The 12,758-nt window shown below is 37.2% G+C and overlaps 1 protein-coding gene across 1 annotated transcript in view; it reads left to right on the top strand.

Moving 5' to 3' along the window:
• The window catches only part of TBX20 (T-box transcription factor 20), a 51,767-nt gene extending 39,664 nt beyond the window's left edge, over positions 1–12,103 (top strand). Inside the window, exons 7-8 of the mRNA XM_004269910.3 lie at positions 8,930–9,042; positions 11,359–12,103. Coding sequence (XP_004269958.1) covers positions 8,930–9,042; positions 11,359–11,699 — 454 coding nt within the window. The 3' untranslated portion in view covers positions 11,700–12,103. The remainder of the gene's footprint in view (positions 1–8,929; positions 9,043–11,358) is intronic.
• The last annotated feature ends 655 nt before the right edge of the window (positions 12,104–12,758 follow it).

The raw sequence follows: 12,758 nt of genomic DNA on the forward strand, positions 1-12,758 counted from the left end.
ATCTAGTAAGTGCATTTAACGAGGAATATATTGGGTAAAGCAATGGTGCAAAGGAGAATGTGAAGGAAAAGGGAAGGTTTTGCTTTTTGATCATTAAGAAATTTGTACTCTAGTTTCAGAGATAGAGGAAGGGTAATCAGTTCAATACTGATAGAGTATGTTGGTTTTGCTTATCTAGAGTTTCAACAGATAGTTCAGATGACTTCCAATAGTTCTGAACATTTTTGCAGAATCAACATAATCATTGCAGCTACCCTGTATTTTGCCCACCTTCTGGCTATGATTGTGTCTCTTACATGTATATTAGTCTTGGAATTGATGGTTACACATTAGTCAGAAGAGATCTCTTAAAGATACCTAATGATGTATGCTTTTTGCCTAGAAAAATAATTTAGTGTTAGATATTAGAAAGGCCAACCTTCAATAATGGTACCCATTTTACTTATCTATTAAAATCCAAAGTAACTATTGTCTCTTACTTTGGGATATAACAGAACTGAGCATTACAAGGTACTGTCCTAGCTTGTAATACATAAGTCACTTAACCCATTAGGTGAGTTATCCCTTATTTTTCAGAGCACAGTATTCCAGAAATCCTCACAGTAGTCTTCCAGGCTAAATAAATTCTTTGCACTTTTCATTCTGCTGGAAACAGGGATTAGACATAAAGTAAACAACATGAGCTGTCTATTCTTCGTAACATCTTCGAAGAGACGGCCCTGATTTGCACCACTGTTTTCAATCACTTAAAAGGCAATAATTTAATTATGCCATCCTTTATATAAGAACTGCCATTGCTTTCAGTTCCCTTCCAGGCCTGACAAAAATAAATCACTTCAATAAATCCCTTTTTTCTCCCTCTTAGAGACAAGAATAAGTAATGATACCAGTGATCTTCCAAGGACAAAATAAATATAATGTACTTTGTATAGAAAAGCAAAATATTTCACAAGGCAGTGATTCATTGTGTTATTTAAACAATTTTTCTTGTGTATATGTGAAAAATGTTTAAATGATTTTATATAAGGGCATTTTTAGAGCGGCAGATACTACACTCTGCTTTTGAACTCAAATGTTTGGATAGAGCAGTCTATGTGCCTAGGATGGGCAACAGAATACACCTTAGAAATACACCATCCATAATTTCAGCTCATTGATGGTCACTCCTTTATGACTTTACAAAGAGAAAATATTTTCTAGGGTATCTGAAACAAGTTCTTTCCTCATGTGAAAATAACCACCTAATTCTTTTCTAAGTTCATTTTAAATATTAACAGTATGACACATGGCTTAGACTAAAAGGACATCAGCTTGAATGTATGTAATAGTTGTCATTTTATTAAAGGTTACTCATCTCAATTGACGTTTTTCTTAATGACCCAAGTTACCCAAAAAGACAGTCATGCTCTAATATTACAGTGAATTAAGTCCTTGAGTAAGTGACTCAGCTGTTAAGGCTACAGGGGTCCAACATTACCAGAGTGTGGGCATATAAAACTTAAAATATATGGCAGTTAGCAAATTGATTAGTTAGGGTCCATGTTATGCCAAGTTACCCTTTCTGTTAATTTCTTCATTTACTGGTGCCTCTTAGTAAATGATAAAATATTTTCATGTCAACAAGTCCAACTCAAGGGATTCAACAAGTTCACGGGATCTTTAAAAATAGGTTACAGTTTTAAACAGGTGATATGGACTCATTAAAGCTTAATGTTATATTTTATGATAGGTATAATTTTATAATAGAACTGCAAATAACATACTTTTCAAGTTTTCTGCTGACTTTTACATTCAATCACTGAGAAAAATCCTCCTGTTTGGATCACGTTATTCTGAATTAGGATTATTCATATGGGTGAAATAAACTGGAAAAAAATATAATCTAAAAGAATAGAATTTTTACCTGCTTTAGATATACTTCTATAGGGCACTAATATTTACTGCGTACCTCCTATGTGCCACTTTTGAGCAATTCAAATGCCTTACCTCATTTAATTCTCATAGTTATAGTTCTTATCACTATTATTTGCTTTACTTTTATTTTTCCATAGCACTATCATCATCATCTAATATGCTACACATTTTTCTACATATTTTTCTTATCATCTTCTCCTTCTCCCCCAGCCCTCTCTCCCATTAGGCAGGGATTTTTACGTTTTGCTTACTGCTGTCTCCATAATTCCTAGAATAGTGCCTTGTTCATAAAAGGTGCTAAATAATTTTGTGGGGGATGAATGAATGACTTCCCAATTTACAGATGAAGAGAGGTTAAGGAAGTAACAAAACTAGAATGTGAAAATGGTTTTAGGTGGTCCATATACTCATCTATCCATTCATCCATTTGATGAGTGACTTTAAAGCCCATGAAATTTCCAATATACCACATTGCCTCCAATGCATTTACTATATTGATATAAAAATCAGCATGATAATGACAAGTTTTATCGATTCATTATAAGTTCCCCAAGTATCAGCGTTAGACCAGCAGTTCTTCTCTTTTTGTCCATTGGTAGGTTACCATTTCTTATGATAGTTTATGATTTGTAATTAATTTTGAATAAACATGTCCAAAGTTCAAATGGTACAGAGGCATATATGGAGAAAAGTATCCATCACACACCTTCTCCTCCATTAGAACCACCTGGGGAGCTTTACAATTACTGAAGCCTGTGTCCCACCCCATAGATTGCGATTTACTTGATCTGTGGGTATGACCTGGTTTTGGAATTTTTAGAAGAGCCTCAGGACAGACTGTGCTTCAGGTAAAGGTAAAGCAACAAGGACCAAATATAACCTCTTGCCTTAAATAACTAAGAAACACACAAAATATATGAAACAATGCTTTTTTAAATGATACTGGACACAAGGCAAAAAAAGACAGTAATCCCTGAAAGATGGGAAACAAATGAGGTGAGCCCTATGATGGACCCAGCTTATAGTCTGAGAGAGTATCTAGGCCATGGCACAGGGAGAGAGAATATAGGCTGAGCCTGGCAGACTCCCTGAGTTGGGCACTCAGAGCTGAGAGTTCAATGAGAGCAAACAGTGAGAATCCACAGGACAGACCACAGGAGAAGAGAACGCCAAAGTCCTACAGGGGGGTCCCTCTTGAGTGTTCAGCTGGGAGCTGACTAGCACATGTGTGAGGAAACTACCAGAGGTTGCGGGGAAGGGAGCACCTGAAAAGACTGGAGGCAACAGTACCTAGTGTCCATACAGCGATAAAAATAACGCCTGTTCTAACTAGATGGACTGGAAAATCTTGCAATTTGCAGGGCATTTGATAGAATACTCAGACGGGTTTTGCTTTAATAGTGAGAACAAAATTAGTCCTAGACTAAACAGTATTCCAGTCCTACCTAACGTATCTTGAAAGCAAGACCCCAAACGATCACTTATTTCCAAGTAGCTTAACTATATCCTAGAACAAAGCTCAAGAATATTTATAAGAATACAGAAATATCCAGCAACCACCAAGATAAAATTCACGTCTGACATCCAATTAAAAATTACCATAAATGCAAAGCAGAAAAATATAACCCATAAATTAACCAATTGAAAATAACCCAGAACTGACACAAATATTACAATTAGCAGACAAAGACATTAAAACAGTTATTATAACTGTATTCCAAATAGCCAAAAATTAAGTAGAGACACGGAAGAGGCCCAAGTGATCCAAATCAAAATTCTATTATGGTTTATCACAGGATATTGAATCTAGTTCCCTGTGCTATACATTAGGACCTTGTCAAAATTCTAAAGATGAAAACTATAATGTATAAAATGAAAGATACACTGGATGGGACTAATGGCAGATTAGATGTTGCAGATGAAATAATTAGAGAGCTTTAAGACACAGCAATAGAAACTATCCAAAATAAAACAGAGAGCAAAGAGAAATTTTTTTAAATTTTAAAAAATGAAGAGTATCAGTGAGTTGTGGGGAAACTAATATAGTCTAATAATAATATAATATAGTCTAATATAATATAGTCTAATATATATAATATAACTAATATAGTCTAATATATGTGTAACTGGAGAACTGGAGCCCCTCAAAGGTGGATGGGGAGATGAAGGAAGAACTATATTTGAAGAAATAATGTTCAAAAATTTTCCAAATTTAATGACAACTAAAAACACACAATCCAAAGAGGGCCAACAAACTGAAGCTCAAGAAGCATTAAGAAATAACACCAAGGCACATCATAATCAAATTGCTCAAAACCAGTGTAGAAAATATTGAAAGCAACCAGGGAATTAAAGACATAGTAGATAAGATAAGGATGACAGCAGATTTCTTGTCAGAAACAAAGTAAATGAGGAGACAGTGGAGCAACATTTCTAAAAGTGCAGAAAGAAAAAAGTCTGCTCACCTAGAAATTTATACCCAGCAAAAATGTTAAAAAAAAAAAAAACGGGCTTCCCTGGTGGCACAGTGGTTGAGAGTCCGCCTGCCGATGCAGGGGACACAGGTTCGTGCCCCAGTCCGGGAAGATCCCACATGCCGCGGAGCGGCTGGGCCTGTAAGCCATGGCCGCTGAGCCTGCGCATCCGGAGCCTGTGCTCCGCAACGGGAGAGGCCACAACAGTGAGTGGCCCATGTATTACAAAAAAGAAAAAAAAAAAAAGCAAAATGAAGACTTTTTTCAGACACACAAAATTACACTACAGATATGTTAAAGGAAGTCCTTCAGGTAGAAGGAGAATTATATCAGATGTCAACCTAGATCTACGCAAAGGAATGAAGGACAGTGGGAATGGTAACTACAAGAATAAGTAGATCGATTTTTTTCTTATTATTCAAATCTTTTAAAACATAATTCACTGTTTAGACAAAAAAATAACAGTGTAGTGTGGCGTTTCTGTAAAAGTAAAATGTCTGACAAGAACGGTACAAAGGTTAGAAGAGAGAAATAAAAGTAATGTTATTGTGAGTCTTATACTTAAAGTGGTAACTATCACTTGCCAAGCAGATTGTGACGTGTTAAAGATATTTACTGTGAACACTAAATCAACCACTAAAAAACCAAAAGTTATAAATAATAAACAAACCAACAAAGGAGATGAAATGGAATTATAAAATATAACCTAAAAGAAGGCAAAAAGAGGAAGAAGTTTTTTTTGACAAAGATGCAGTGGTAATTCAGTGGAGACGGGGTCATCTCTTCAACGAATAGTGCTGGAATAGTTGGCTATCAATAAGCAAAAAATGAACATCCATCCATACCTCATGCTTATACAAAATTAGCTCAAGGCAAATTATATATCATTATGTGAAACCTAAAACTATAAGAACTTCTAGAAAAAAAAATTAAGAGAAACTTTTTTTTTTTTTTTTGTGGTACGCGGGCCTCTCACTGTTGTGGCTTCTCCCGTTGCGGAGCACAGGCTCCGGACGCGCAGGCTCAGTGGCCATGGCTCACGGGCCCAGCCGCTCCGCGGCATGTGGGATCTTCCCAGACCAGGGCACGAACCCGTGTCCCCTGCATCGGCAGGCAGACTCCCAACCACTGCGCCACCAGGGAAGCCCAAGAGAAACTTTTATGGTCTTGGTTTAGGCAAAGATTCTCGGATAGTATAGCAAAAGCATCCATAAAATTGCAAACAATAAATTGGACTTTATAAAAATTAAAAACTTCTGCTGTTTAAAAGACACTGTTAAAGATGAAAAGACAAGCCACAGCCTGGGAGAAAATATTTGCAAGTCATACATCCTATAAGGACAAGCATCCCGAATATATATTGAAATCTCAAAACTCAATAATAAGGAAACAACCTAATTTTTAAAATGAACAAAATATTTGAACAGTTTTACCACAGTTGATACATAGAAGCAAATAAGCACATAAAAAGATGAGCAACATCTTAGTCATTATGGAAACACAAATTAAAACTATGATGACATACTAGTACCTGTGTATTAGAATAGCTACAATTAAAAAGACTGATCACACCAAGTGTTGGTGAGAATGTGGAGGAATGGAACTCTCATACACTGCTGAGTGGGAATACTAAAATAAATGATACAACTGCTTTGGAAAATAGGTTGGCAGTTTCTTAAAAAATTACACATATACCGACCATACGATCCAGCCATTCCACTCCTAGGCATTTTCCCAAAAGAACAGAAATCATGTATATTTAAAAATACATATTAATATATGCAGCAGCGTCATGTGTAACAGTTAAAAACTAGAAACAACGCACATGTCCATCAGCAGATAAACAGGTAGACTATAGTATGTCCATACAATAGAATGCTACTCAGAATAAGAAAGAATGAACTATTAATATGTGAATCTCAAAGTAATTGAGCCAGATAAAAAGATACACATAAGGTATGATTTCGTTTTTATAAAATTTTAGAAGACACAAACTAATGTGTAGGAACAGAAATCATACTAGTGTTTTCCTTGGAAAAGTATGTTGGGGTGGAGACCAGGGAGCATGATGGGCACGAGGAAACTTCTGGAGGTGTTACATACATTTATTATCTCACTTGTGGTGGTGGTGTCACTGGTCACGTAAGCCCAAATCAATCAAACTGTACAATTTAAATATATGCCACTTACTGTATATTAATTTTACCTCAATATAGTTGTTGTTTTTTAAGAGCTTTAGGTAACTCAAGTGTATTTGGGACAAATTTGGGAATCATTGCTCCAGTAGGTCCCTAGTTCCACACTACAGAGACAACCTATTCTACGCAGCTTCCTGTTCTGGAAATTGGAACATTCTGGAAATACTGTGCATATACAAACATACATATTTCTTGTTTTAAATTCACAAATGGTAGCAAACTTTATACACTGTTCTGTACTTAACTTTTTTCACTTAATATGTCTTGGTGATCATTCCATATCAATAAATATGGAATGGCCTCATTTTTTTAAACACCTACATGTTAATCCACTGGATCTGGATTTTGCCTGATCCCAGTGATTTTGGCTACATGAGGTGGTACTGTATGCTTATTTTAAAACCTTTTAGGAGTAAAGATATAACTTGAATAGTTGTTAGAATTAATTTTTCTTTTAGGCATACCTTTAAGTCTTCATTTGCATGCTATATGACACAATGCTTTAATCTGTATGAGTATACAAGCTTTCTAGAACACCAAATTCACTATTAGTATTTTTTCACAGGTAAAGTCTGTATATCTCTGTGAAATGTTAACAAGTATTACATTTTGAAAAGTTATTATGACATTTTATTTGCTTTCCTTATCCTCTCAAGATGAAATTTGGTGTTCGGTTTGTCCTTTATTCAACACACTTTTTAAAAATCCTTTTTTTGTCCTTTGGTGGTTAATTTGGTGTTGGTCTTTAGGCCACAGCTATTCTTGGAGATGTATACTGTATAAGCTAATCTGTTACCAACTTCCATTTTTGGCAAAGAAATCATTTGGCTAAACTCTAGCTGGGGGCTTCCCAGGTGGCACAGTGGTTAAGAATCCACCTGCCAATGCAGGGGACACGGGTTCAAGCCCTGGTCTGGGAAGATCCCATGCCGTGGAGCAACTAAGCTTGTGTGCCACAACTACTGAGCCTGCGCTCTAGAGCCGGCGAGCCACAACTACTGAGCCCACGTACCACAACTACTGAAGGCCACATGCAACAACTACTGAAGCCTGTGTGCCTACAGCCTGTGCTCCGCAACAAGAGAAGCCGCCGCAATGAGAAGCCCATGTACCACAACAAAGAGTAGCCCCTGTTCACCGCAACCAGAGAAAGCCTGTGCACAGCAACAAAGACCCAATGCAGCCAAAAAAATTAATTAATTAATTTTTTAAAAAAACCTCTTATCTGGTGTTTTTCTCTCTTAATGGCAGCAGGCTGAACTGGCAAATACCAAAATAATTTTTGTTTTTAAAGTTAACAACACTCTTTAGTTTTTAGACTATATTGCAAGAGAAAGACCATCTACAAAGACAATGCACCAATTTATTTGGGGGCTTAAATTCCCTAGTGGCCCTTTATGTGTCCTTCATAGGTTTTCCATAATTTTCAGTCTTAAAGCAACAAGAATCTCAAAGTGGCCATTATCCATACTACCCATATTGTCATATACTCTATGCACTTACTAGGTTTATTAGTGAACATTGAGTCTTTTTTATGACTAATGATATTCTGAACTTTGGGCCAGTATTTTGTCAGATGTTCAATCAGTGCAGTTCGTTATCAGGTGAGTATTTGTTTTGTATTCATTAGCTAATGAAGTCACAGGATTGCAGCTGTTTGTAGTAAATTCACCAGTCATTTTTTCACATCATTAAATTCCATATTCCTATGGTCAGGTTTTATAGCTCCTTCTTCACCTTTGACCCTAATTTTGTAGAATTTCAGGGAATTGTCCTTATCCTGTCCAGTTAGGTTTCTTGTATTTATATGCCTGAGGTCATGTTTCTGAGGCATCTACAATGAAATAAACGTACATGTTTTGAATGTTATCTTTCCCTGAAGTGGTGGTATTTTTTTAAAATATTTTTTAAATTAATTTATTTATTTATTGGGCTGTGTCGGGTCTTAATTGCGATGTGCGGGCTCTTCGTTATAGTGCTCGGGCTTCTCTCTAGTTTTCTAGAATACTAGAAACGTGTGGCCTGTGGGTTTTCTCTTCTCTAGTTGTGGCGCATGGGCTCTGTAGTTTGCGGCACGCGGGCTCTCTAGTTGAGACGCGTGAGTGAGCTCAGTAGTTGTGGCATGTGGGCTTAGTTGCCCTACGGAATGTGGGATCTTAGTTAGTTCCCCGACCAGGGATAGAAACTGCAGCCCCTGCATTGGAAGGCGGATTCTTTACTGAAGTGGTGGTCTTTTGGCTGATAAAATGGTTTTACTGACTGGTAAATCATCTTTAAGACTCCTCTTCTTCTCTGAGTACTTAGCTTTTTAGTTTACTCAGGATGTGTCACTCTCTAATCTAGGGAAAGTGTGGAGAGCCTGATTCAAAAGCATTCCTATGCCCGCTCACCCATCCGTACCTATGGAGGAGAAGAGGATGTGCTGGGGGATGACGTTCAGACAACACAAAATCGAGGTAAGACTGCTTCTGGGCTATGCAACTGCTGGACAGGGAGGTGATGAGACTCCTAGCCCTCAGGGAAGAGACTGTCCCAGAGTATTTCAGAAGCCTCTTCAGGAAGGGACAGCCTGAGGCTGATCATTATTTTGTCTTTGCATCTTAAGTGATTATGCTGCCTAAAGCCTTCCTGTAGTTTGTTTTCCAGTAAAAGGACATTGAGCCTCTGAGTCAGGGCCCAGGAGTTATTTGTCTGTGATCTACCACCAAAGAGCTATTTGGACTTTGGGGGTGGCCCCTTAGTCTTTCTCAACCTCAGTTTGACAGTCTGAAAATCAGGGAATATATCTGTTTTACTTATATCAGGAATATCTTATTAGGATCAATGACTAGAATGGAAAACACTTTTAAAAAGAAGATTCTCCTAGTGAACACACTGCGTAGAGACGGTGGCCCAGGTGGTGAGAGTAGGGGAATACTATAAAGTTCCTTTGCTGCAGATGTTCATAGAGGAGCCCTCTGCATCTGGGAGGCCAGAGAAAAGAAACCAGAGGGGGGTGCCCAGGCACAGGGATGTTCACATGGGGAGAGTCCTCTGTCATATTTTTATGTCCATGATACGGAATAGCATAAACAGTCAGAACATATGATGCCTCATAGCTAAGTCCAGATGAGCTACTAGTAATTATACAACTGGAAAATTCAGTGTCAGATTTTGTTTAAACTTCTGGATACTGTGATATAAGAAAAACTTACTCTTGCAACTTGTCAAATATCTAATAAAATATTATGGACGCTAAGCTGTCATTCCTGATAGTTTGTAATGATGTATATTATCATTATTACTTAGTATATTATTATATACTAAATATATGATACAGTATACATATATATTTTATTTTGTATTGTGACAATTTGTTCTTTTCTATTGATGTGGCTTCTCATCTTGCTCAGTACTATGCTATTTTCATAAATGCATTATTTTGTTTTTATAACATGATAACGTATTTTTATATCTGGTAGGGAAAATCTATCCTTGTTATAATTTAAAAAATTTTTAAATTCTGTCATTATTTGTCCCGATAATTTTGAGAATCGAGTTGAAGAGGGAAAAAACATTGGCATTTCATTGGCTTTACACTCAACCAATAAATTAATTTGGGAATAAATGACTTCTAAAAAATTTTTATTTTTCATCCAAAAATATGGCATGTGTCTCCAATTATTAAAATCTTTCCTTACATCTCTATTTCAATAGAGTCGTGTGAAAAATTTCAAATAAGTATCATGCATTTCTTTTCAGAGTAATTTCTAAGTATTTATGCTTTATTTTTGACAGTGCTTATTGTTTCCACATAGCTCAGTTATGCTGAGTAGAGCTGGCATATTAAAATGTGTTTGGATTTTGTGTATCTGTCTTAAATGTAATCAACATAGTAAATGTTCTCATTATTTCCAAAAGAAAAGAGTTACAGAAGCTAAAGAAAAAAAAAGAAAAACAGTCTTGTGGGTTTTCATAGTGGCTTTGGAAACCAGGTAGCTTTGTTGAGGCTTGTCTGTCCAGCCTTACTTATAGGGATGCTACAGAGGTTAGGATGGATATCAGCTATTTGGAAGTCCTTTAAAGGGAATCAGGTCATTACCTTCAGGCAGGTTGCTAGTGTTTTGGCCACTCTCAGGGAGTATGCAGGCCATCTATTAAGTCAGTAAATTCTCTTTTCCATATATGGTATAAATGATATATTCTTGTGTGGAAAGCTAGATATGCCTCATGATTGACCTGTCTCTCTTTTAAATTATAGATCTATTACATAATTTTAAAAATAAAATTGACCCTTACAGATAATGTAATTCTTTTTTTTTTAAACATCTTTATTGGAGTATAATTGCTTTACAATGTTGTGTTAGTTTCTGCTGTATAACAAAGTGAATCAGCTTTACATATACATATATCCCCATATCTCCTCCCTCTTGTGTCTCCCTCCCACCCTCCCTATCCCACCTCTGTAGGTGGTCACAAAGCATGAGCTGATCTCCCTGTGCTATGCGGCTACTTCCTACTAGCTGTCTATTTTACATTTGGTAGTGTATATATGTCCATGCCACTCTCTCACTTCGTCCCAGCTTACCCTTCCCCCTCCCCGTGTCCTCAAGTCCATTCTCTACGTCTGCGTCTTTATTCCTGTCCTGTTCCTAGGTTCTCCAGAACCTTTTTTTTTTTTTAAGATTCCATATATATGTGTTAGCATACGGTATTTGTTCAGATAATGTAATTCTTGATTTGCACACTGGAGTAGAGTTTCCAGTCTAATGAGACTTTTTTTTTCCTTTCAGGATCAGCCTTTACAACATCTGATAATTTGTCTCTCAGTTCCTGGGTATCATCTTCATCCAGTTTTCCTGGATTTCAGCACCCACAGTCCCTGACTGCTCTTGGCACCAGCACAGCATCCATAGCGACACCCATTCCTCACCCTATACAGGGCTCTCTGCCACCATATAGCCGACTTGGGATGCCTCTAACCCCATCGGCCATTGCCAGCTCCATGCAAGGGAGTGGCCCAACATTCCCCTCATTCCACATGCCCCGGTATCATCACTACTTTCAGCAGGGGCCCTATGCTGCTATCCAAGGACTGCGCCACTCCTCTGCTGTGATGACGCCATTTGTATGACTCTTCTAAAAATAGGAAAATCCAGATCCAGAATGTGCAAATGGGTATGGAAATATAAGACAGGGTTGGGTGGGTGGGATGTGGGGTGTTGGAGCCGGGGCTCTCCAGGAGACATGGGACCTATTAGAGAGGAGAGCTGGACTCACAATAAAACCAACCACTGAGGGAAAGCACCATGGACCAGGATTCATCTGTAGTGGGGGACATCTTTTGGCTTTGAGAGAGAATCAGTGTAAAGTTCTTAGCCAGCCTAAGTCCTGCAACTGTTGGATATCAATGTACCAAGAAAGTTTAATAATACAAGGCAGATGAATCTTAAGATGCATTATTCCTAGTGGTTAAAAATGCTGTGTCAATGCAGTAATGTATAAAGTCAACATGTATAGGTTTTCTTTCTACTTTCCACAGGTTAAAAGAATCTTCAAAGAGGCAATACTATATAACATACCATAATGCATAATGACTAACTGAAGTCCATTTCTCCCTATAGAAATGAGAGCCAATAGAGAAGTATTTGTAGTGCTGTAGCTTAAGCATGTTTAGTTTTTCTTTGTGTTAGTTGCTGGGGAAGGAGCTGAGATAATGCTAATGCATCCTAATTTGTGGATGAATAGGTGGTAATGACTTCACAAAGTTCTTTCTGTAATATTGAAGGGCCAGTACCTGACAAGTTCTTTTTCACAGTCTTTTCTTTCTTTCTAATTCTCTTTCTTGCAATTACTTGCCATTTATGTAGGAAAAATCTTCCATATACGAATAAAACTGAGGTTTTATTTTTCTGGGCTGCATTCTAAATACACTGCTGATTTATTCACTGAGGGACACTTTAAAGTCTCTACACCTTGACGCATGAGACTTTCTTTCACTACAATAAAAAGATGGTTGCCCTATTCTAAAAGGAATTTTTCTGCCGTGGGTACCAAAGCTCCCTTCATTTTTACTTCAGCTTTGGGAGACTTTATGGATGTTAAAATGCACCAGGCCAAATTCTCATTTTCAGTAAATCTGCTTTGTTGTTTGATTAGCTGCTGCCACTGACTGACAAGGATTTATGAATGA

This window comes from Orcinus orca, chromosome 9 (genome assembly GCF_937001465.1).
Source record: "Orcinus orca chromosome 9, mOrcOrc1.1, whole genome shotgun sequence".
Classification (NCBI taxonomy): domain Eukaryota; kingdom Metazoa; phylum Chordata; class Mammalia; order Artiodactyla; family Delphinidae; genus Orcinus; species Orcinus orca.